This window comes from Myotis lucifugus, unplaced genomic scaffold, assembly GCF_000147115.1.
Source record: "Myotis lucifugus unplaced genomic scaffold, Myoluc2.0 scaffold_105, whole genome shotgun sequence".
NCBI classification, from domain to species: Eukaryota; Metazoa; Chordata; class Mammalia; order Chiroptera; family Vespertilionidae; genus Myotis; species Myotis lucifugus.
In genome coordinates, this window is record NW_005871153.1 from 1782170 (window position 1) to 1805011 (window position 22842).

At 41.1% G+C, this 22842-nt stretch overlaps 1 protein-coding gene across 1 annotated transcript in view; it reads left to right on the forward strand.

The window, feature by feature from the left end:
- SLC12A8 (solute carrier family 12 member 8) overlaps window positions 1–22842 on the forward strand; it is a 120882-nt gene that overhangs the window by 92958 nt on the left and 5082 nt on the right. The window contains exons 8-11 of the mRNA XM_023757298.1: window positions 2079–2225; window positions 7436–8081; window positions 17894–17991; window positions 18527–18644. Of these exons, the coding sequence (XP_023613066.1) occupies window positions 2079–2225; window positions 7436–8081; window positions 17894–17991; window positions 18527–18644 (1009 nt within the window). The remainder of the gene's footprint in view (window positions 1–2078; window positions 2226–7435; window positions 8082–17893; window positions 17992–18526; window positions 18645–22842) is intronic.

A 22842-nucleotide genomic window follows, 5' to 3' on the forward strand; every position in this document is an offset into this window, starting at 1 on the left:
AGCATTTATGCTAAGTGAAATAAGCCAGTCAATGAAGGAAAAATACCACATGATCTACTCATTCATGGATAATAAAGACCATTACAAACTTTTGAACAATAATAGATACAGAGGCAGAGCTGCCTCAAACTGATTGTCAAACTGCAGTGGGAAGGCCAGAGAGGGTCGGGGGGCAGGAGGGAGGGGAGTAAGAGATCAACCGAAGGACTTGTATACATGCATATAAGCATAACTAATGGACATAAGACACTGGGGGGTAAGGAAGGGCAGGGGATTGTCAAGGGTGGGGGGGGGAAGGACACATATGTAATACCCTTTGTAATACTTTTAGCAAAATAAATAAATAAATAAAGAAAGAAAGAAAGAAAGAATCATGGCCGATTCAGGTTTCTGGGAAGAGGAATATGAGGGGCTGGTGTTCTGCGTAGTTTGATGACATTGATGTGGTGCATTGTAAGCAAGAAAGTAAAACAATGGGGTCAGGTGCGTCTTTATGGAGAAAGGATAAGTGGCAAACTGAAAATTAAATTTAACCCATCTTCATCGTTGGGCAAATGAACACTTGGAATGCACAGTTGTGGTGACTGTACTGGAAGTGAAGTAGAATGGAGAAGGGAGCCTCGAGTAATCCAGAAAACAGAGAGCCTTCCCCGTGTGTCCAGCTCAGGAGGTGAGGCGGGCTCAGGACAGACAGCCTGGGACACAGCTGCATGGCCAGCAGCCGCATCTTTTACAGGTTGACACCAGGCAGAACAACTATGCTCTCTCTCATTCTATCTGCTGTGCCTCGTGGGCCATATGAGTCATGGATCTCATTCATTCATTCATTCATTCGTTCACTCATTCAGCATTTATAGTTCTGTGTTGACACCAAGTTACTAGGGTAAACATGACAGGAAGCCTGTAGAAATGAAGCCAGTAGAGGAGACAGTGTGCTCAGTCTCACGCTGAGGTGCTGCAGGGTCCCGGGAGCAACCACTGTTGTGGGGGTTGGGGATGGCCGCACAGAGGAGGGAGGTTTGTGCCGAGCTTGAAGCACAGTTGGCAGTTTAACAGACAATGAGTAAAGGTGTGGATGGAGGTTCCAGCAGGAAGGCCCATCATGCTGACAAAGACTGAGTGTTCGGGCTACAGGGTTAGGGAGGTCACAGACCAGGAAGGGCCTCAGGGCGGTGGGAGCCATTGATATTTTTGCAGCAGGGACATGAATATCAGGTTTGAGTAGAGGGGTGACTCTGGCAAAGCTTGGGGATGATTCAGAGTGGTCGCTGCTTAGAGGCAGGAGGCCAATTGGCATTGCTGTTGGCCAGTGGTTCTCAAAGTGGAGTCCCCAGATCCTCAGCATCAACCTTACCTGGAACTTGTTGGAAATCCAAATTCTTGGGTCCTACCTGGAGAGTATTATGCTAAGCGAAATAAGCCAGTCAGAGAAAGACAAATATCACATGAAGTCACTCATATGTGGAATCTAATGAACAAAATAAACTGTTGAACAAAATAGATCCAGAGACATAAAAGCGTGGAATGGACTGTGGAATCTCAGAGGGAAGACGGGGGTAGGTGGGAAGAGATCAACCAAATAACTTGTATGCATATATGCATAACTCATGGACACAGGGTGGTGAGGGCCTGGGGTCGGGGTGGAGGGGGGCAATAAGGGGTCAATGGGAGAAAAAGGGGGGACATATGTAATACTTTCAACAGTAAAGATTTTTAAAAAACTATCACAAACAGACAACAAAAGCTACAAATTCTTGGGTCCTACCCCAGACCTATTGAGTCAGAAACTCTGAGGTGGTAGCCAGAAATCTGTTTTCACAAACCCACAAACCCTGCAGAAGAGTCGGTGCACACTCAATTTGGGAACCTCTGTGTGGTCTAAACAAGATGTGATGGTGGCCCAAATGGAAATGGTAGCAGTGCAAATGAAGTGGGGTGGGGCTGACAATGGAAATAAGTCCAAGAGGTTAACTAGAGGACTTATGAGAAGATGGGGTGCAGGTGGGTGGGTACCAGGGGAGCAGAAAGGGACAGAAGCAGAGTCTGGCCTTGGGTAATGGAACTGCTTCCTCATATAGGTGTCCCTGGTGGGCTTCCTGTTCCTTTTGGGTTTATACATCTCATCTCTGGCCTCCTGTATGGGGGGCCTCTACGGAGCCCCCCGGATCCTGCAGTGCATTGCCCGAGAGAAAGTGATTCCCGCATTGGCCTGTCTGGGGCAAGAGGTGAGTAAACTTTTTCTTGACAAATGTCCATTTTGCCATGCACGTGATTCTTGGTAAATAAATTGCTTAATGCTTCTTGATTAGAGCCACGGGTCAAGTTCTCCTAGGTGGGGAGAAACAGGAATGCAGAGGTCATTTCTCGCACCCCCATCCTCTGGCTGCCTTAGGCTGGGGCCAGCCAGACAAAGCATCTGTCCATGTCACAATCACCCAGGGCTGCTAGCACTGGGATCGCTAACTGTCACAGAAATGTCTTGGATCCTGCACAGAGGGACAGGGAGTGCCACATCCTTTAATTCAGGGTCCTCCGAGTTTAGCATGGAAGAAAGAATCTCTTGGTGAGGAGGGATGTTGGTCCTGTGACTTTAACTCTGCCCTCGAGTTCACCTTCCCTTTACTTCCAGCCTCTGGGCTCCCTCCTAATCCTCATGGCCCAAACCTTAACTGATCCAGTATAGCTTGTTTGGGCCACAGAATGATCAAATGAGACATTTCTAAAACGGAGGGGATGACTAGAGAGACATAAACAGAGAGAACCCCACTTCTCAGTAATGTGGTTTGCAAGCTGAAGTTCATTTCTGTCTTGTTGGAGCACCAGACAGGCCCTCCCCAACCCCTTTCCCATCCCGAGCCTCCCTTTGAGGTCCTGGTAGGGCATGTAGCCTAGACTAGGCCCAGCAGATGGGTTAGGGCCACCTGGTTGCAAGTCCTTAGTTCTTCCCTTTACCTTCCTCTACTTCTTATGCATCAGTCAGGGTAGGCTGGGTAGAAGTAATGACTATCATCTCTACACCTTCCAGGTGGTATATGCTTCTGATTTTATTTCAATTTTACTTATTTTATTAGGCAATAGATACTCACAGGGTTCAAAACTAAAAGTGATATAAAGGTATACACTGAGAATTTTTTTTTTCTATCATGAATCTTTTTTTCTTTTCTACCCCAACCGCAACCATGCCTTATCCATAGCTGTTTTATTAGTTTTTTATGAATCTTTCTCTCCCCTATTTTTATGCAAGGATAGAGTTTGACACAAGTTGTTATATGCCTTGCTTTTCTTCATTTAATATAGCTTAGAAGTCTGTCTTTGCATATGGATGTAGAGAGAATGTTCCCATTCTTTTGTTTTATCATGTGGATATACTATAGTTTATTTAACCAGCTCCCTATGAATTGATGCTCGTGTTGCTTCCAGTAAACAGAGTACAAAGAATAATCTCTGTGTGTGCGTGCATGTGTGTGTATAGTTTTGTATATGTGTCAATGTGTCTATAGGATACATTTGTGTGAGTGGGTTTGCTGGGTTCAAGGGTAAATGTGTTTTTCATTTTAGGAGGCCAATGCCTTATCCATTAGGCAACTGGGGTGTTTTTCATTTTAATAGGTATTTCCAAAACACCTCCCATGGGATTGCTATTATTTTGTACTTCTAACAGCGATATATGAGAGTTCAGTTTCCCCACAGCCAGCACCACTGTTAGACCTGGGCCAAAGACCCTGCTTTATAGGACTGTGTTTTGGTCTTTAGGGTAAGAAGTTCATGAGGCCAAGGGTCCAGGTACTGTACTGCCTGCCTTGGAATTGCCTGCCCATATGTCCCCCAGCCCACATCCAGGCTCATGGGCTGTGAGCTGGAGGCTGTGCATGGCCCCCCTCCAGTTAGGAACTCAGGAGTGTGGGAATTCTAAACCAACCTTCCCCATCGTCCTGAAGGTGTGTTTGTCAAGGAAAGGCTAGGACAAATGTGATCTAACAGTTTGATAGCTTGGTTTATAATTATAAATATTTAGACATACGGTGTGTGGACTGCCATTTGCACTCTTGCACCAGGCATCACAGTATCAGCAATGAACCTGTCCACAGTTCATTGTCAGATGTGGATTTTTGCCAGTTGAGTAGTGAGAAATGGCATCTTAGGACACTTGTTTGTATTATTCTTATTATGAAAGAGGTTGAACATCTTTTCGTCAAAGAGTCATTTATATATATATATATATATATTTTCAGTGATTGTTGCTCTTTTTCTTTCTAATTGCTAGAAGCTCGTTCTCTGTTAAGGAGATTAATTTTTGTGATATACATTACAGATATTTTCTCTAATTTGTTTTTTCAAAGCTTCTTTACATATAATTAAATTTTATTGGCACTTTTTTATGATGAAGAGAAGAAACGTTTTAAAATTTTTGAGATTTATACAATATACAGAAAAGGTCATAAACCCAATACGAACAGTTTAAGACTAACTATGGCGTGAACATCTCTGTAGCCTCCACCCGAGAACACTGCCAGCCTCCAGACACCCACCCTCCACACCCCAGCCTGGTCCGAGCCCTGAACCTCTCTCTGGGGAAGCTACTGTCCTGCCTTCTGTGATAATAATATTCTTTACTTTCTTTGTAGTTTTGCCCAGAAGTTGACAAAGTTTTTCTGGAAAGTGCAAATACTAAATATTTTAGGTTTTTCAGGCCCTGCGATCTCTGTCACAGCTCAGTTTTGTCATTGTAGCTCAAAAGTTAGCACAGATAATACCAATGGGGAGAGGCTGTATTTCAATAAAACTTCATTGATGGGACACTGAAATTTGAATTTCATGTAATTTTCATGCATCACAAAATATTACTCTTCTTTTGATCTCCTCCCTCCCTCAGATGTTTAAAACTCTAAAACAATTCTTAGCTCTTGGGCATGCATAAACAGATGGGGGCCAGATCTGGCCCTGGGGTCATAGTTTGCCAGCTCCTGGTTTACTCCATACGCATCACCAAACAAAATAATTTAATTTTGTCTGTTTTTTAACTTTATATTAATGTGACATACTTCTTTCACTCCACATTATGTTTTTGAGATTCATCCACTTTTTGGCTCATTAGCAGTTTGTTTATTATCATCCCTATATAGCATTTCCTCATTTGCTACCGTTTATCCGTTCTGCTATTGATGGACATTGAGGTCATTTCAGTTGGGACCATTACAGACAGGGAGTGAACATCCTTGTACTGGCACAGGCACACAGGCGGAGGCCTTCCAGACCACACGCTCGTTAGCGCAATGGCTAAGCTGGAAGGCGTGTGTGCTTTCCCTCACGAGAGAATACCAACGTCTTCTTCCAAGGGAGTTGTCCATTAGTAGCATTCCCGCTTCTCTGTGTTCCTGCTGTTATCAGACAAACCTTAATTGATTCAGTTTCTCTGTGTTCTTGAATTATCAGACAATTTTTGCCAATCTGGTGGGTATTTAATGGTATCTCACTATGGTTTTAATTTGCATTTTCCTGATTATATAATGAAATTGGGCATCTTTAATATGTTTAATGGGTATTCTTTCGCTTTTTTTTTTTTTTTTTTTTTTTTTTACTGGGTTGTCTGTCTCTTTCTAATTGTTTTGTGAGGATAGTTTTGGAGTATTCTGACTGACCCTTTGTCAGTTACACGAGGTGGGCAAAAATAGGTTTACAGTTATGGGTCTGCAAAACAGAGTTTATTCTTGCATAATTATTGATTAATTATTGTATTATTTATTTCAGTACAACTACTTTTTCCAACTTCTGTAGGTTTCACAAATATCTTTCCCTGTTCCATGGCTTGTCTTATGGTGACTTTTGGTGAACAGAAGTTCGACTATTTTGTCTCTTTACAACCCACCTTATCAAAGTCCTGACCTGGACCACTAGTATGTCCGTCAGCACACCTAAGACTCTCCTTTTAAGTTTTTTTTTTAGTTTCTGATGATTTACTTTATTCTTAGTAGTTTTATTGTTAGAATATGCTAAACAATTGTAGGTGTACCAAAAACATAATTCTTAAAAACAATAAAAGTATATTTTTACTCTTTTTCCTTTTTTTAAGAATTTTACTCTGAAGTACTAGGGAAGGTATTTCAGGTCAACAGGAGCTCTGTCCTCAGAGACTCAGGCTGATGATGACCTTGTCATCTTCATCCTGTGACTTCCAAGGTCACTATCTATCCCAGCCCTCAATAAGGGGAACACACCTGGAGGAACCCGTGGGAGGTTTCCAGGTCGGAACCAGAAGTGAATTATATGCCTGCCCTTCACATTCCAGAGTGCTATCAGTAAAGGAGGGGAGAGCAGTGGTTAGAGCCTGTGTAAATCTGAGGGTAAAATCTTTATAATATTTGTTGATGGAGAATGAGAAAATGAGAAGAGGCATCAAGAATTTTCCTTGACTGAGCAACGGAAGGATGGAATTGCCATTTGCTGAGATAAAGACTGCAGAAGGAGTAGATATGAGCGTCAGGAGATTGGGGGGGGGGGACAACAATTTGATTTTGGACATGCTAGGTTTGAAATCCTGTTAGGAATCAACTGGAAATGTTGAGTAGACAGTTGAATATTTAGGTCTGGATTTAGGGGAACATTTCAGGCTGGAGATTCAGATTTGGGAGTTGAGAGCATAAAGCTGGTATTTAAAGCCACGAGCCCCGTTGAGATGACCTAGGAAGGGAGTGTAGAGAGACAAGAGAAGGGGTCTGAGGACGGAGCCTGGGCTGCTGTGGAGGAGCCGCAGTGGAGACAGAAGGAGCGGTCAGTGAGGAGGGAGATGAATCAAGAGAAGTGAGATGAAGAAAGTCTTTCAAAGTCCAGAGAGTGACCAGCTGGGTCGAATGTAGTTCTTAGGTCAAGGAAGATGAGGACTGAGAAGTAACTATTGTTTTTGGCCCAAGAACGATGTCAGTTTCTGTGATGAATGTCTCCTGCGGAGTAACAGATTATATGGAGTTAGCACATATTTTCCACTCCTGTCCTGAAGGTCACCCTACCCACCTCCATTAATAACAGATGTGTTGGCCCCAGCTGTCTTCTAGGGTCTGCCACTCCCCTGGAGTCATTTTCTCCGTTTTCTCCGCTGTCGTCTGGAAACAATCAACTTTCCATCTCTTTGATTTCCAAAGTTGGTGTTAGAACCCAATGAAAGTTCTAAACTAATGCCCCAATTAATAGTTACTAATACAACTAATACCCATGTTGTGTTAGGAGCCTACTGTGTGTCAGTGCCATGTCAAACACTGTAGCTGCATTAGCTCTGACCCCACAATAATTCCATGGGTTGGATGTTATCCCAAGCTTGTAGATGAACACACCAAGGGTCACATGGGAGAAGTGGCTGAGCCCTCATGAGCTGTGTTTCTATCCGATAATGGGATTTTCTTCTGAAATTTCATAGTCCTGCATGTTGTTTTTGTTTTTGCAGAAAGGGCCAAATAAAACCCCCGTAGCTGCCATCTGCCTGACCAGCTTGGTGACCATGGCCTTTGTCCTTGTGGGTCAGGTGAATGTTCTGGCTCCCATAGTCACCATTAACTTCATGCTGACATACACCGCGGTGGATTACTCTTACTTCTCCCTGTCCATGGTTCCCGGCAGCCACCCCCAGGCGCCTGAGCCAGTGCACAGGCAGGACATGGAAGCTCTCCTCTGCTCTGAGCACCTGCTGTTGGAAAAGGCTCCCGGGTATGGCTCCGAGGGCACTGCCCGAAGCCTCTCTGAGGGCACTCTGCTAGAATTCACCAAAGACATGGATCAGCTCCTGCAGCTATCCAGGAAGCTTGAGAGCAGCCAGACCAGGCCAGGAGAGAGCAACAGGATCCCAGAGCATCTGAGGGGGAAATGCAAGAAGGCCACCAAGCAAACCCTGCAAGATAGCTTCCTCTTGGACCTCAAGTCGCCAACTTCCTTCCCCGCAGAAGGCCCTGACAGCTTGCCCACTGCCGTCTGGGCGGGGCAGGAGTCCTACTGGAACAAGCAGGGTGCCAGGAGGGAAAGGGCTCAGCCTGCGGGAGCGCGTGGAGAACAACTTGTCCCTGAGCTGAGTAACCAGCCAAGGCCAAGTGGAGAAGGTGAGCGCCTTGAAATCATCCTGGGGCCTCCTAATTTGGGGTGACTACTGGTTGCCTCACCTACCCGGTTAGCATAACCCTCTTTAGCCAGCTCACTTTAAAGTCTTTGTGAATTGTATTTTATATTTATTTTAAAAGTTATATTCAAGTATCAGCTGAATTTGTAATTCTACCCTGTTGATTTTAGACAGAAATTTCTACCTACTCCTCTATGTGGGAGCCTTGACTAGTAATTGAATATCGTTTTTATTTTACTCAAAAATTAGCTGAAGTATAAGGCCAACGTGAATGAAACCGATTTCTTTTTCCAAGAGCAGTGGAAATGTGTTATGACAAACTGCCTGGCAAAAACTCAGTATGTTTTGTCTGTGGAAGATAAATATCCCCAAACGGGCAAGAGGGGATGGGGAAGGTGGCGAAAGGAGCCCAGCTTTTCTTTGCTTTCTCAAATCGGCAAACACAGAGACGCTGAGAGAGACTCTCAAGGAGAGGCTTACAGAGCCGGAGGAATTCTGAGAGAGAATGTATACTTTTTGAGTCTTCCAGATTTTAGGTGCCTGACAAGTGTTCTTGCATGTAAGAACAGATACTAGCATTTCCCATTTCACCAAGGAAGGCCCTGAGGCCCTGTGAGTCACAGAGGAGTCTCAGCGCTGATACTTTGCACAGCTGGACGTGGCACCCGGGTGTGCCTGGATTTGAAGCCGAATGCTTCCCTTCCCATTGCCCTGCCCCTGAGATCTGTATAGCCCGGCGGGCAGAGAGGAGCAAACCCCCGGGACATAGAAGGAGATGTCTAAGAATAAACGCTTTACATTCTCCCACACACCTACTTTCTCTTCCTTACCTCCTCATCGGTGTGAGGTAGGAACGTTATTAAAAATTTAAAAATCATGTAGTTTAATAAGCCAAGTGGAGTTAAAAGTCATATAACAAAACATAGTTTCCTCTCTTCTGTGTCCCCTTTATCCTTCTCCATCCCCTGGTCTCACCCCCGGAAAATCCCACTTTCAAGCAAAAAGGTGCTTCTTCTGTTAACCTTAATGTTGCTAAATAATATATTTGTATTGCTAGTTTTAGAAAATCCTCATGGGAGGATATGTTTTTTATTGATTTGAGAGAAAGAGGGAGAGAGAGAGAGAGAGAGAGAGAGAGAGAGAGAGAGAGAGAGAGAAACATCCATCGGTTGCCTCCTGTATGCGCCCCAACTGGGGATTGAACCCACAACCTAGGTATTCCCTGACTGGGAATCAAACCCACCACCTTTTTGGTGTACAGGATGTTGTTCAACCAATTAGGCCACCTGGCCAGGGCTATTACTACTTCTTGCTATGTCAGTTTCAGATATCATCTTTTGACTTCCCGTTATGGTAAATGAAGATTTAACTCATGTATTCCCCTCTGATGTCTCGTTCAATGTCCCTGTGTAATTATATCACTGTTTTGATTAGCTTAATATCTAGTATTCATATTATCATAATTAAGTAAATATTGCTTACCTCTGAGCCATATACTCTACTATGATTACATGTCCTTTTTTGTCCAACATTTTCTGTTTCCTGGAGTTAATAATTGCATTTTTAAAATTTGCTTTTTTGGGGGGTCATCAATTATTCTCTAAATGCTCTGGCAGATAGGTCAAATGCCTCTCCATGTTGTTTTCCAAATGCTCGAATTCTTCAGAAATCTGTCATATCCATCTGTTTTCTCCTCTGGCCCACGGCTGCTCTACTGTTCTGCTTGGACTGACTGACTGTTCCACTCTAGGCTGCTGTCCTAGGCCTGCTGCAGGCTGCTGTCTTGGATCCAGGGTAGAAGAGATTTCTTCGATACAATATTATAGTAGACTTTTGCTGTTGTTGTTTTTTGTTGTTGTTTGTTTTGGGGTTTTTTTTTGCCTCCCCAACACTGAGTGACCTCCCTATGCTTGAAGAATTTCCAATGTTATGAGTCTTGGTGGGAGGCAAAGCAAGCCTTTCACACTCAAAACAAAATGTCAGATGTCAGTTTTCCAACCTCTCCTGCAGCCAGAGTTCAGGCATAAGACCCAAACTCTGCCAACCGGATAAGCCCTCCTTATAATGGGAACTGGAAACCAAAGAAATGGGGACTTTGAGGAACTCTCTGGAAGCAGATGGTAGCTGCAGGAGGCCTACAGTCCTGCTTCCAGCATCCAGGGCTTTCAGGGTCCACGGGCGGGCAGGCTGCGCCATCTAGACCTTGGGGCCTGCAGCAGTGATGGCTCCATTGGGCTGCTCTGACATATAATTGTGAGTGTTGTCCCTGGCTGCATAGCCCTGAGCTTGATTCGGTAGCCCTCCCAGCTATTCTCAGAGGGGAGGCCGGGAAATGTCTTTTTGGCTGGTCATATTGCTGCTTCACATGACATTGTGTAGTTATTTTCCTAAGGAAGAAGAGGAGATTGGGTGGCAACATTCGGGCTCTGCCACAATTGTCCTGTTTTCAATTTCCAAGAGCTCTTGGGTGTAACCTAATTCGTCCTTGTCCCTTAAAAAAAATGAGCATCATTTTATTCTTGTTTCATGGGTAAAAATGGTTTATCTGATCTTTCTGGTAATAGTACTTATTCTCCCTTTAAAGTCTTTTCTGCTCCTTTTACTGTCTGTCCTGTGTTAGATCCTTTTCTCTTTGGCTTGATCTCTCTCTCTCTTATTAGCCGCTTCACTAACATGTCTGTTGATCTTCTTATCTCTGCTCATACTTAGAAGTGAAGCCCTAAAAAGCACACTGGGCAGGGCTTGTTCCTTGGGAACCTCGCTGTACGCGACTGATTAGGGAATAAACTGGCTTCTTCACAGAGGACTCACCCTTTAACGATCTTTCTAGGGGAGGGGTTTCAACCTTCCCCCCCCAAAAATCCCCGGGAATTTTTTTTAAAACCCATTTTTGGGCCTCATTCTCCGGAAATTCTGTTTCTTTGTTATGGGGTGGGGCCACAACATTAGTAACAAAGAAACAGAATTTCCGGAGTATGAGGCCCAGAAATCAGGATTTTAAGAAGATTCCCAGGTGATTCTAATGTGCAGCCAAGGTTGAGAACCACTGCTCTAAAGGGTTCCTCTGGGGGTCCTCAGTTCCTCCGCACAAGAGTCACTTAATCTCTTGCCTGAGGGTCACCCTGATGGCTGCTTGCAATCAGGGAGCAAGGTAAGGTAAGGGAGTTGGGGGCTCCCCACTGTTTAGGATATAAGCTTTCATTTAATTCCCCAGTTTCTAGCCCAATTTCCCTACTCTTTGCTGTGCCTGGTGTCCTGCGTGTGGGCACTCTGTGGTTTGATTTCTTTGGAGGAAATCCCCCCTGGGAAGGGGATCGGGCAAAGAAGGAGTTGTTACCACTGGGCAGAGGGCCTCCGTGTCCACCTGTTTCTTTTTGTTGTTGTTGTTAATCCTCACCTGAGGATATTTTCCCCATTGATTTTTTAGAGAGAATGGAAGGGAGGGGGAGAGATGGAGAGAAACATGGATGTGAGAGAGACACATTGATTGGTTGCCTCCTGCTCAATTGGCTGCCTCGTTGCACACGCCCCACCTGGAAGAGGGCCAGGGATCAAGTCTACAACCGAGGTACATGCCCTTGACTGGAATCAAACCGGCGACCCTTCAGTCTGCAGGCTCACACTCTAACCGCTGAGCAAAACCAGCTAGGGCCCAACTGTTTCATAAGTAGTTTTACGACTAACCCCCTGCACCTTACCTCTTCCCAGGGACATGATACTTCCTGGTCCTGAACTTCGCTGGAGTCTGGGGGATGCATTGGGCTGCTTCTTACCAGCACCTCCCCTCAGGCTCTAGAGTTCGTCCCCTCTGCTCGGCCCAGTCTGTTACTGCTCCTCTGTCACCTTTTCATCTTCTAAGACCTGTTTTTATCTTTCCTCTCTCATTCTCCTTGTGTCTGTGGATTTATACCTATTTAATTCCTTTTCTGTCTTCTCACTGGGTTTTCAGAAGAGACTTACAGCCAGCTTGCCATGTTTAATCGCTGTAGTGGTTGCTACCCAGTCGCCCAGTTGAGAAATATCATAGCTACTGACCACTCCCTCTCCTCCGTCCTTGCTGCTTTGCCTTGGTATAGACCCTCATCATCTAGCACCCAGGCTCTTGTTAAGTCTCCCAATCAGTCTCCTGCCCCCAGATTTCCCCACATCCTGCTTCTCCTTCTCATTATTGTCCACTGAATGATGTTTCTGAAATAAAACTCTCATCTTGTGTCTCTTAGTTAAAAACCTTCACCAGAATCTAATGCCATCCATAGACAGTCCAAGATCCTTGGTGTGATCTTCAAGGTTCTTTATAATCCGGACCTACCTTCCTGGCCACTTTCCTCATGACAACTCATGCACTTACTTGTGGATCCACCCAGACTGGTGCCCTAAACACGTCATGTTCTTCATTCCTTCCTGCCTTGGTGTATGCTGTCCTGCCTCCTCAAATTGCTTCACCTCCCCCTTCTCCATCTGGAAAACTCTGACTTCATGTTTAAAATCCATCTGACTTTTCAGACCCATTTTTATGCCCTCTGAGAAGGATTACCTGGTCCCCCTGCTGTGCAAGCATAACATTTGATTCATACAGGAAGTATAAATAATTATCACATTGTCTTACACATTCAGGTCACATGTGTTTATACGTTTGTCTTCAGCTCCGCTCATCTGTCTGTCTTAAGGAAAAGAAATACTAGTTTCATTCCTGTGCCTTTAGACTGTGAGCTTCCTTTAGTCATAAAACATGTCTTTCCACCTTGTATTCATCACAGCTTTCCCACACAGCACACTACACATGGCACCCAACAAACACTCAGTAAAAGCTGGTGAAATTGATGAACATTTGAACAAATATTGTCTAAAAAATTTAAACATTGATCAGTAGAATAGAAAGTGTAAACTGTCATAAGAACCTAATCTGTAACAAACCAGATGCCATGAAATAACAAGAATCAAATTGCTACTGAATAAATGCTATTGAGAGCAAATGGGCCCCCCAAATTAACTTGGGGCTGTATTTTATGCCTTATATAGCCACGAATTCCTTATTTATAACAGCTGTGCAAGAGAAATATTACTGACTATTAAAGACGTCATCAGAGATAAAAAGGATCTGATTAAATGGAAATAAAAAACATTTGAACAACAGTGCCGCAGAAGGAAACAATTATTCAGACAAACACAACTGATAAAAGCATACCTTCCAAAGCATATTATTTTTAAAAACAGGAAGGTCAGAATCCAGATTATATTAAGCAGAGGTCAGAAGAGATGAATATGTAGTTTACATTTGAAAAATCAATTCCTAGACTCATATATTGTCCACTCAACAAACCAACTTTTATTTTTAAGTGTTAAATAATGTTTGTAACTAAAAATAGGCAGCATTTATTGAGCATGCCCCATGTTTTTGACACTAAGAGAAGCAATTAACACAGATTGTCTCATCTAAGCTCAGCATTAGGCATTGTTAATACACACACACACACACACACACACACACACACTAGAGGCCCGGTGCACGAAATTTGTGTGCTGGGGGAGGGGTGTCCCTCAGCCCAGCCTGCACCCTCTCCAATCTGGGACCCTTGGGGGATGTCCTGCTGCCGATCCCTGTGGGATCGGGCGTAAACCAGCAGTTGGACATCCCTCTCACAATCCAGGACGGCTGGCTCCCAATCGCTCACCTGCCTGCCTGCCTGATTCCCCCTTACTGCTTCTGCCTGCCAGCCTGATCACCCCCTAACCACTCCCCTGCCAGCCCGATCGATGCCTAACCACTCCCCTGCTGGCCCGGTTGCCCCCAACTGCCTTCCCCTGCCAGCCATCTTGTGGCTGTGGGTGCTGCCATCTTTGAGGGTGGGGCAGTCAATTAGCATATTCCCTCCTTATTGGCTGTGGGTGCCACCATCTTTGTGATGGTGTGAGGGTCAATTAGCATAGTCCCTCTTTATTATATACTATACATATACATATACATATACATATATATTTGATTTTAGAGAGAGTGGAAGGGAGAGGGATAGAGAGATAGAAACATCATCCATCAGCTGCCTCTTGCTGGGGACTAAGCCCGCAACCAGGGCATGTGCCCTGACTGGGAATTGAACTGGTGACCTCTTGGTTCATGGGTCAATACTCAACCACTGAGCACCACTGGCCAGTGTGGCTTGGTTGGTTAGAGGGTCATCCCATACATCAAAGGGTGGCAGGTTCAATTCCTGGTCAGGTTACATGCCCAGGTTGTGGGTTTGATCCCCAGTTTGGGCGTGTGTGGGAGGCAACTAATCAATGTTCCTCTCTCTCTCTCTCCCTTCCTCTCTAAAAATCAATAAAAAAATTTTTTTAGAAAGATGTAACAAGGAATATAAACCTGTTTAATTGCCCTGGCTTAGTAAATCTATTTGGGGGAATTGCATAATCAAGTTAGAAATAACTGAAATGTACCGCATTTGGAAAGCAGTTAAAAGAATTGCATTATCATGATAAAAGGCCACCTGGACTTGAAACAGGATCATTGTGGACGGCATCTGTGCACATTCTCGGTTTGTACATGCTGACTAGACCTGTGCTTATGTATTCTGAGAAAGACATGAGGTGCATTTACAGAGATAGTTTAATATTTAGATTCCTAATGTCTATAAAATTACTTAAATTCATGATTTTAAAAATTAACATAATTGTTTTCACCCTTCATGTTTAGTGTGTTTATATCTGCATGGATTTTGTGAACATTGAATTTGTTAGACATACCATTATATTTTAAAAGACACTAATGTTATTTTTACTATGGTTTTTATATTTGATATCTTTTTTAAAAACTATATTTTATTGATTTTTTTTTTAGAGAGAGGAAGGGAGAAGGAGAGGGATAGAGAGCTAGAAACATCAATGAGAGAGAAACATTGATTCAGCTGCTTCCTGCACACCCCCTACTGGGGATGTGCCCACAACCAAGGTACATGCCCTTGACCGGAATTGAACCTGGGACCCTTCAGTCCGCAGGCCGATGCTCTATCCACTGAGCCAAACCGGTCAGGGCTATATTTGATATATTTAATGTGCCTGATGCATGGTTTTGTTTGTTTGTTTTGCAACTAAAACTTGAAAAGTTAAGTTGCCTTTCTGGTCATTACTCTAGAACAGCGGTTCTCAACCTGTGGGTCGCGACCCCTTTGGCGGTCAAACGACCCTTTCACAGGGGTCGCCTAAGACCATCCTGCATATCAGATATTTACATTACGATTCATAACAGTAGCAACATTACAGTTATGAAGTAGCAACGAAAATAATTTTATGGTTGGGTCACAATATGAGGAACTGTATTTAAAGGGCCAGAAGGTTGAGAACCACTGCTCTAGAATTTCTAATGTGAAAAATGTCCCCTTCCACCAATAATCCACAAGGCTTGTTTCTTCCAGCAAAATCCTTAACAAGAGAAAAAAATTCCTTTAGTTATTTGGAAGGATTTTGAACCATATTGTTTGCCTGTGCTGTGAGACCTATTCAAAGTCATTGAGCATCCTTGCATGAATTCTCCCTCACATTGCTGATGTGTTGTCCTTGCCTGCAGGACACACCCCTTCCTAACTACTTTCTCCTGAGCTTCTCAGAAAGTGTGCACACACACACACACACACACAATTCTCTTAGGTACACTGTAATTGATATTGTGCAAGATCAAGATCAAGTATGAAAAGGTGAGCTTAACATTTGGCAAATCTTAGAGAGACAAAAATCTAAGTCGTTAACCAATAGTGTTCCTTCTTAGTAACCAAGAGGGCAACTGTATTTCACTAAGCCAATGGCTGAAAAAAATGAATCATGCATTGAACATGTTAAAGTTATACAATTTAATTAATGGAAGTATAACAGTATTATTTCTTTTTTTAAAAAGTAGCAGAGCCATCAATTCAAATCAATCATAATGCTTGGCAGAGTTTATTTCAATCCACAATTAATAGGGAGACATTTTTTTAAGCACTTCCTATACATGAACTTCTAAATGTCTAGTTTTGGCATTTAGAGATATAAGAGACACAATCCTTGCCCTCATGTATAAAAGATAAATATAATAATTGGCAACATATGATGAAGGAAGACAGATGTTGAGAGAATAAAGATTTCTCTGGGGGCTAGGATGGTTTGCTCATTCATTTAACCACATGAATGGAACATTTACTACATTCTAAGCACTGTTCAAGGTGCCGGAGAACATGCTGAATAGACATGGGTCTCTGCTATCATTGAGCTTGCGTTCTAGTAGGGGAAGGTACATAAACAAACAAACAAATATACACTGTAATGTCAGGTACTATGATGAGTAATAAGGTGGGGTGATGGGATAAGAGAGAGACTAGGTGGGGAGAGGGCGTACTGTTTCAGAGAAGTTTGTCAGGAAAGATCTCTCTGAGAAGAGGGCATTTTAATGGAGCAGTGAATTGTACAGTGAGGAATAGTCAAATTCTGAATATATTTGATGGTAGAGTCAGAGGATTTACTGATGGACTAGGTGTAGGTGTGAGGAAAAGAGCAGTCAAGGATGAATCATAGATATTTGAGTGAATGGTGGTGTCATTTATTCAGATGAAGAAGACTTGGGGAGAATAGATTTGTGCATTAGCCATGCTAAGGTTTGAGGTGCTTGTTAGCCATGTAAGAGGAGCTATTGAGAAGAAAACTAGATATTCAAAATTTTAGTTCAAGGGTCAAGGATGATGTAAATTTGAATCATCAATATATAGATAGTATTTAAAGCCATGGGACTAGATGAGATATCCCAGGAGTGAGTATATATGGGGGTAAAAGGAGTGCTGAGGACTGAATGAATGTTGGGATATTACAATATTTAGGGTTTGGAAGGTGAGCCAGTAAAGAAGACCAAGAAGAAGTGGTCAATGAGGTAGAAGGAAAGCTGGGAGAATGAGGCATCCTAGAAAGCAAGAGAAGGAAGTGTTTCAATAAGCAGGAAGTGATTACATGTGTCAGATGCTGTCTGAAAGGCTTCATAGGATGAGGACTGGGAATTGACCATTGAATTTGAAAAGATCAAGTCATTGGCAACTTAGGAAGAGTAGTTTTAGTGGAATCTTACAATCTTACGAGTGGGTTGAGGAAATAATGGGAGGTAAATAATGTATAGGCAATTCTTTTGAGGAGTTTTGCTATAAGGAAGACAAAGGAATAGGGCAGTAACTAGGGGTTAACCAGAAGGTATTTGCTTAAGTGGGAGAAATTGCAGTGTAGGGTATTCATGTTTAACTAGAGGTATTTATATTTAAATTCGTGCAAGAGTAGGCCTTCCTTGCCCCAGCTGCTGGCACCGGCTTCCCTCTGGCACCCGGGACCGGGCTTCCCTCGCAGCCCCATCTGGAAGACAGCCGGTCTAATTAGCATATTATGCTTTTATTATTATAGATGGTAATGGTTCAGTATAGGATGGAAAAATCAAGGATGCAAAAGCAAAATCCTCAAGCAGAGCATAAGCAGAGGATGGACCTTACACAGGAGCCGGGACTGTTCATCCACTGGACAAGGAGGGAAGGCAGAAGAGAAGGTTCAGGTGCAAGTGGGTTGGTAGATTTGGTGATGAGAGGATATGAAAGTTCTCCTTTGAGAGGAGAGATTGTAAACTTGTTACATCAGAGAGTAGGAGAATGAGTTGACTAAGACCACAAGAAAGTCAATGATTGAAGTGAGTGGAGGTTGTCTTTTAGGTTGAGAAGATGAGCTTATAAGTGTTTGTTCATAAAAATATAAGAGGATTTGGTAACAGATTGGTAATAAGGATTTGGCTCATTTATTTTTTAGATTTCTTCCTAAAGTCTAGGCTCCAGGAACAAGATATCCAGAGCAGAACTACTTCTTTCTACACTCGCATATGCAACCCCTGGGTCTCCCTGTTGGGGGTGAGTAGCTTCATTTTTATCTCAGTTGTCCTTGTGACATAATTCAAGGAGAATTGGAGACATGTGTGATCTCAGGGTTGGGGCTGTGGGAAGGAAAGAGGAGAGTCTTAACCAGGAGCAATGTCATTTAACTACCTGTTATATTAGAATTTAGGCAAGACTACAAATGGCAAGATTACATTTAGTGCAGCATTGATTTTAATCAGTGGGTTACTTGTAAAATAATCATCTCTGATAACCTCTTGGACACTAAATTTCTAGGTATACCAAATTAGCATAATTTCACTTTGTTTCTTCTAGGGAGGAGTAGGACAGTGAACTAGGAAAGTATTTATTGATAGTTTTGATTAGAGGGTACTTTCAGAAGGTATCTTCTCAAATGTCTGCTTAAATGAGTTTTTTTAAAAAATTATGAGTGAACTTCAATTAAGTAGACTTTTATAGTGATCAAAGGTTGATGAGAGGGACTAGCCTTGTGGTTTGCCTACAATGTGATAAACCATTAGGTGACTTGCCTTTCCTACTGTTTCCACAGGCCATTGGGTCTCTTGTCATCATGTTTGTGATCCAGTGGGTCTATGCTTTGATCAACATGTGTGTTGCTGCCATTGTGTATTTCTACATTGGTCGGGCCAGTCCCGGGCTTCACCTGGGTAAGCAGCAGAGCCGTTTTGCCACCACCTTCCTCTTTCTCTTTTAGGATCCATTGAAGAAATGTGTTTTGTGCACCAATTAAATGCCAACACTGACAGATATGAATCCCATTTTTAAGTAGTTTATAGTTTAGGGGGGAAATATGACATGCATATAAATGATAAATAAAAAAATAAGACATGTAGAAGTAAAATGGATGATAACAATAGCACAGGGGCCAGGAGGGAAGAAATGGAAATATACTGTTGTAAGTTTCTGATACTATATGTGAAGTACTATAATATCACTTAGAGGTAGACTGTGATAAGTTAAAAATGTGTACTACAAACTCTAAAGCAACCATTAAAAAATAACAAAGAGTTACAGCTAGTAAGACAATAAAGGAGGTAAAATTGAATTTTAAAATGCTCAAATCAAAAGAAAGCAGAAAAAGAAGAAAAGATAATAAAGGGCATACGGGACAAACAAAAAGCAAATAACAAGGCAGTTTATATAATCCTAGCCATATCAATCAATAATCACACTAAAAATAAATGGTCTAAACACTCTCAATAAAGTGGTCTAAACACTGAGGTTGTCAGATTGAATAAAAATGCATGATACAACTATATGCTACCTATACGAAACCTACTTTAAATATAAAGACACAAAATAAGTTCAAAATAAAAAGATACGATAATGTGAATCAAAACAAAGCTGGAGTGACTATATATTACTATCAGGCAAATAGATTTTAGAGAAAAGCATGTTACCAGGAATAAAGGATTATTTCATGAAGATAAAGTAAAAAAATCATGAAGAGGACATAAAAAATCTTAATCTTTATGCACTTAAAAATAGAGCTTTGAAATATATGAAGTAAAACCTGGTATAACTGTAACAAGAAATAGAAAAAATCATAATTAAAATAAGAGGTTTCAATACCTCTCTCAATAATCGATAAAACAAGTAGGCTTAATATTGGTAAGACATTAGAAGACTTGAATAACATTATCTACAAACCTAGACAAACTAAGATTTATAGACCATTCCACCTAACAGAAGAATATATATTCTTTTAAAATATAAATGAAATATTTACCATATTTTTAGGACATAAAAAGTCTCGGTATATTTAAAGGTATTCAAGTAAATTCAAGAACAAAGTATGGTCTCTGACCAAAGGAGAAGTAAATTAGAAATAAATACCAGAAAGATATCTAGTATTGGGAAATCCCCAAATATTTAGAAACTAAAGAACACTAAATGACTAAGAACACTAAACAATGCTAAATCAAGTAAAGAAATGAAATAACTCAGGGTTCAAAGAAGAAATAATAAGTAAAATTAAAAAATATTTGAAATTGAATGAAAATGAAAATATAACATCAAAATTGTGGGATGCAGCTAATTCGGTACTTAGAAGGAAGTTTATAGCATCAAATGTTCATATTAGAAAAGAAGAAAGGTCTTAAATCAATGACCCCCCACTTCCAACTTAAGAAAACTAGAGAAAGAAGAGCAAATTAAACCCAAATAAGAGAAACAAAGAAGCAATGGAGATAAAAGTAGAAATCAATAATATATAAAATAGAAAAAAGTAGAGAATGCCAATAAAACAAGAAACTGGTTATGTGATATCAGTACAGATGACAAACTTTTAGCCAGAGTGATCATAATAAAAGGAGAGAAGGTAAAAAATGACCAGTATCAGGAGTGAGGGAGATGACATTACTAGAAAATCTATAGATATTAAAAGGAAAATAAATAAATATTTTTAAACAGCTTTATGCCAATATATATGACAACTTAGATGGATTGGGAAAATTCCTTGAAAGAGACAAACTATCAGGGTTCATTCTAGAAGAAAGATAAGGCTATTTAAGTCATCTAGTAAAGAAGTTAAACTTGTCATTAAAACCTTCCCACAAAGAAAACTCAGATGGCTTCACTAATGAAACCTATCAAAACATTTAAGGAAGAAAGAATATAAATTCTATGCAAACTTTTTGGAGAACTACACACCAATATCCCTCATGACCATAGATACAAAAATTTGTAACAAAGTTTTACCAAGCTGAATAAAAAAAATATAAAAAGGATAATACATCATAACCAAGTAGGTTTATCTCAGGAATTCAAGGTTGGTTTAACATTCTGAATTATTCTATGTAATTCACCATATTTACAGACTAGAAGAGGAAACAAAAACATTTCTGAGAAGAAAGTAAAGAGGAAATTAAATAAATAAATGAAGACATATACTAAGTTCATGAATTGGAAGATTCAATATTCTTAAGACATTAATTCTCCCCAAATTGCTCTATAGATTCGACATAATCCCAATAAAAATCTCTGCTGCCTTTTTTTGTGGAAGTTAGCAAGCAGACTCTAAAATATTTATATGAGTCCTGGCATGTGTGGCTCAGTTGGTTGGAGTATCATCCCATGCACCAGAAGGTCATGGGTTCGATTCCTAGTCAGGGCACATATCTAGGCTGTGTGTTCAATTGCCAGTCAGGGCATGTGTGAGAGGCAACCTATCACTGTATCTTTCTCCCATTGATGTTTCTCTCTATCTCTCTCTTTCTTTCTCCCTCTCTAAAAATCAATAAAACAATAAAATAAAATACTTATATGGAAAGTCTTAAGCATATGAAAAGATGCTCAACATGATTAGTGATTAGGAAATACAAATTAAAACCACAATATTATACTACTACACACATATTAGAGGAGTTAAAATTAAAAATACTGATCATGCCAAGTGTTGGCAAGGATGTGGAGCAACTAGAACTATCGTATACTACTGGTGGAAATAAAATAATACAATCACTTTGTAAAACAGTTTGGCAGGTTATTAAAAGTTAAACATATACCTGCTGTATGAACTAGCCAATGTACTTCTACAATGGAATACTCAGTAATAAAAGGAACATACAATAACATGGATGAAACTCATATAATTATGCTGCGTGAAAGAAACCAGACAAAAAAGAGTATATAGGGGTGGTCTCTAGTTGTCTGGTATGTGGCCCTAGCATGATTTAGGGCAGGGGCGTATTGGCTCTTTGTGTGAGAATTTGGGGGTGTGGGTTCTGGTTTGGTTGATTTGTATATCAAAGGGGTGTTCACAGGGGAGTTCTTTGCTATCTCTAGGATCAAGGCCCCAAATGTCAGAGCATCAAGAATATAATAGTAAGAAAATATAATCAATACTCTATGGTGATTTACAGTTAAGTATCAACAATAAAACTATTTTAAAAAAATACATTTGAGAGCCCTTTTCAACAAAATTCTATGATGCCCCAATTTAAAATAAAGCAATTAGCTCTAAGTCCTAACTAAATGAACCACAGCAATCCAGGCAAACTGAAGAAAAAATTCTTCAGAATTAGAATAATTTGATGTATATTTTTGAAAGAAATGTACTTCATACACTTGAAGTCACATGCACATTAAGAATAATGCTTTCGAGGACTTTCGGTAAAGATGGTGGAGTAGAAGGGAGAGCAGTAAATCCCAGAGTGAAGACATGCCCTGCTAAGGCCCTCAGGGTGACCTGTGATGAAAACCCAGGTCTGTCAGTTCAGGATCCTTTAAAAGCCACCCTCCTCTGTGAAGCTTCCTGTGATGGTTAATTTTTGAGTCAACTTGACTGGGCCACAGTTCCCTGATTAACATTATTTGTGGGTGTGTCTGTGAGGGTGTTTAAGAAACAATAACAATGCTTTAGAAAAGTCATGCTAACAAGAGGTCCTTATACCAACTAATTTAAGGGACAGAATATATTTTAATTAACACAGTGATTACATCAGTGTTTGCTTCTAAATTTCTTAGGAGTTAATTTGATCGTAAGAAATTCAAATCATTCCCAGAAATCTATTCACAGGAAGGTATGAAATAAAATTTCAGGCCAGTCTCCATCTAAAATTTAGATAACTTAGACTCCAAATGATCACAAATTAGAAAGGTCAGTTGATAAAATGTTTGTTTATTTGCTTCCTCCTGACAACATCAGAACATGTTAGAAACTTTCTGCTTGCAATTGTAGATATTAATGCAAATATATATAATTTAGAAGAACATTTTATAAAATGACATTTGATTTCCTAAAGTTATATGTAATTCGTTATATGAGGTTTAAAAAAAACCCCACACGAAAGAAGGGATGAGGTTTTTGTTTTGTCTTTTTAAAAAGTTGATTAGGCCCAGCTG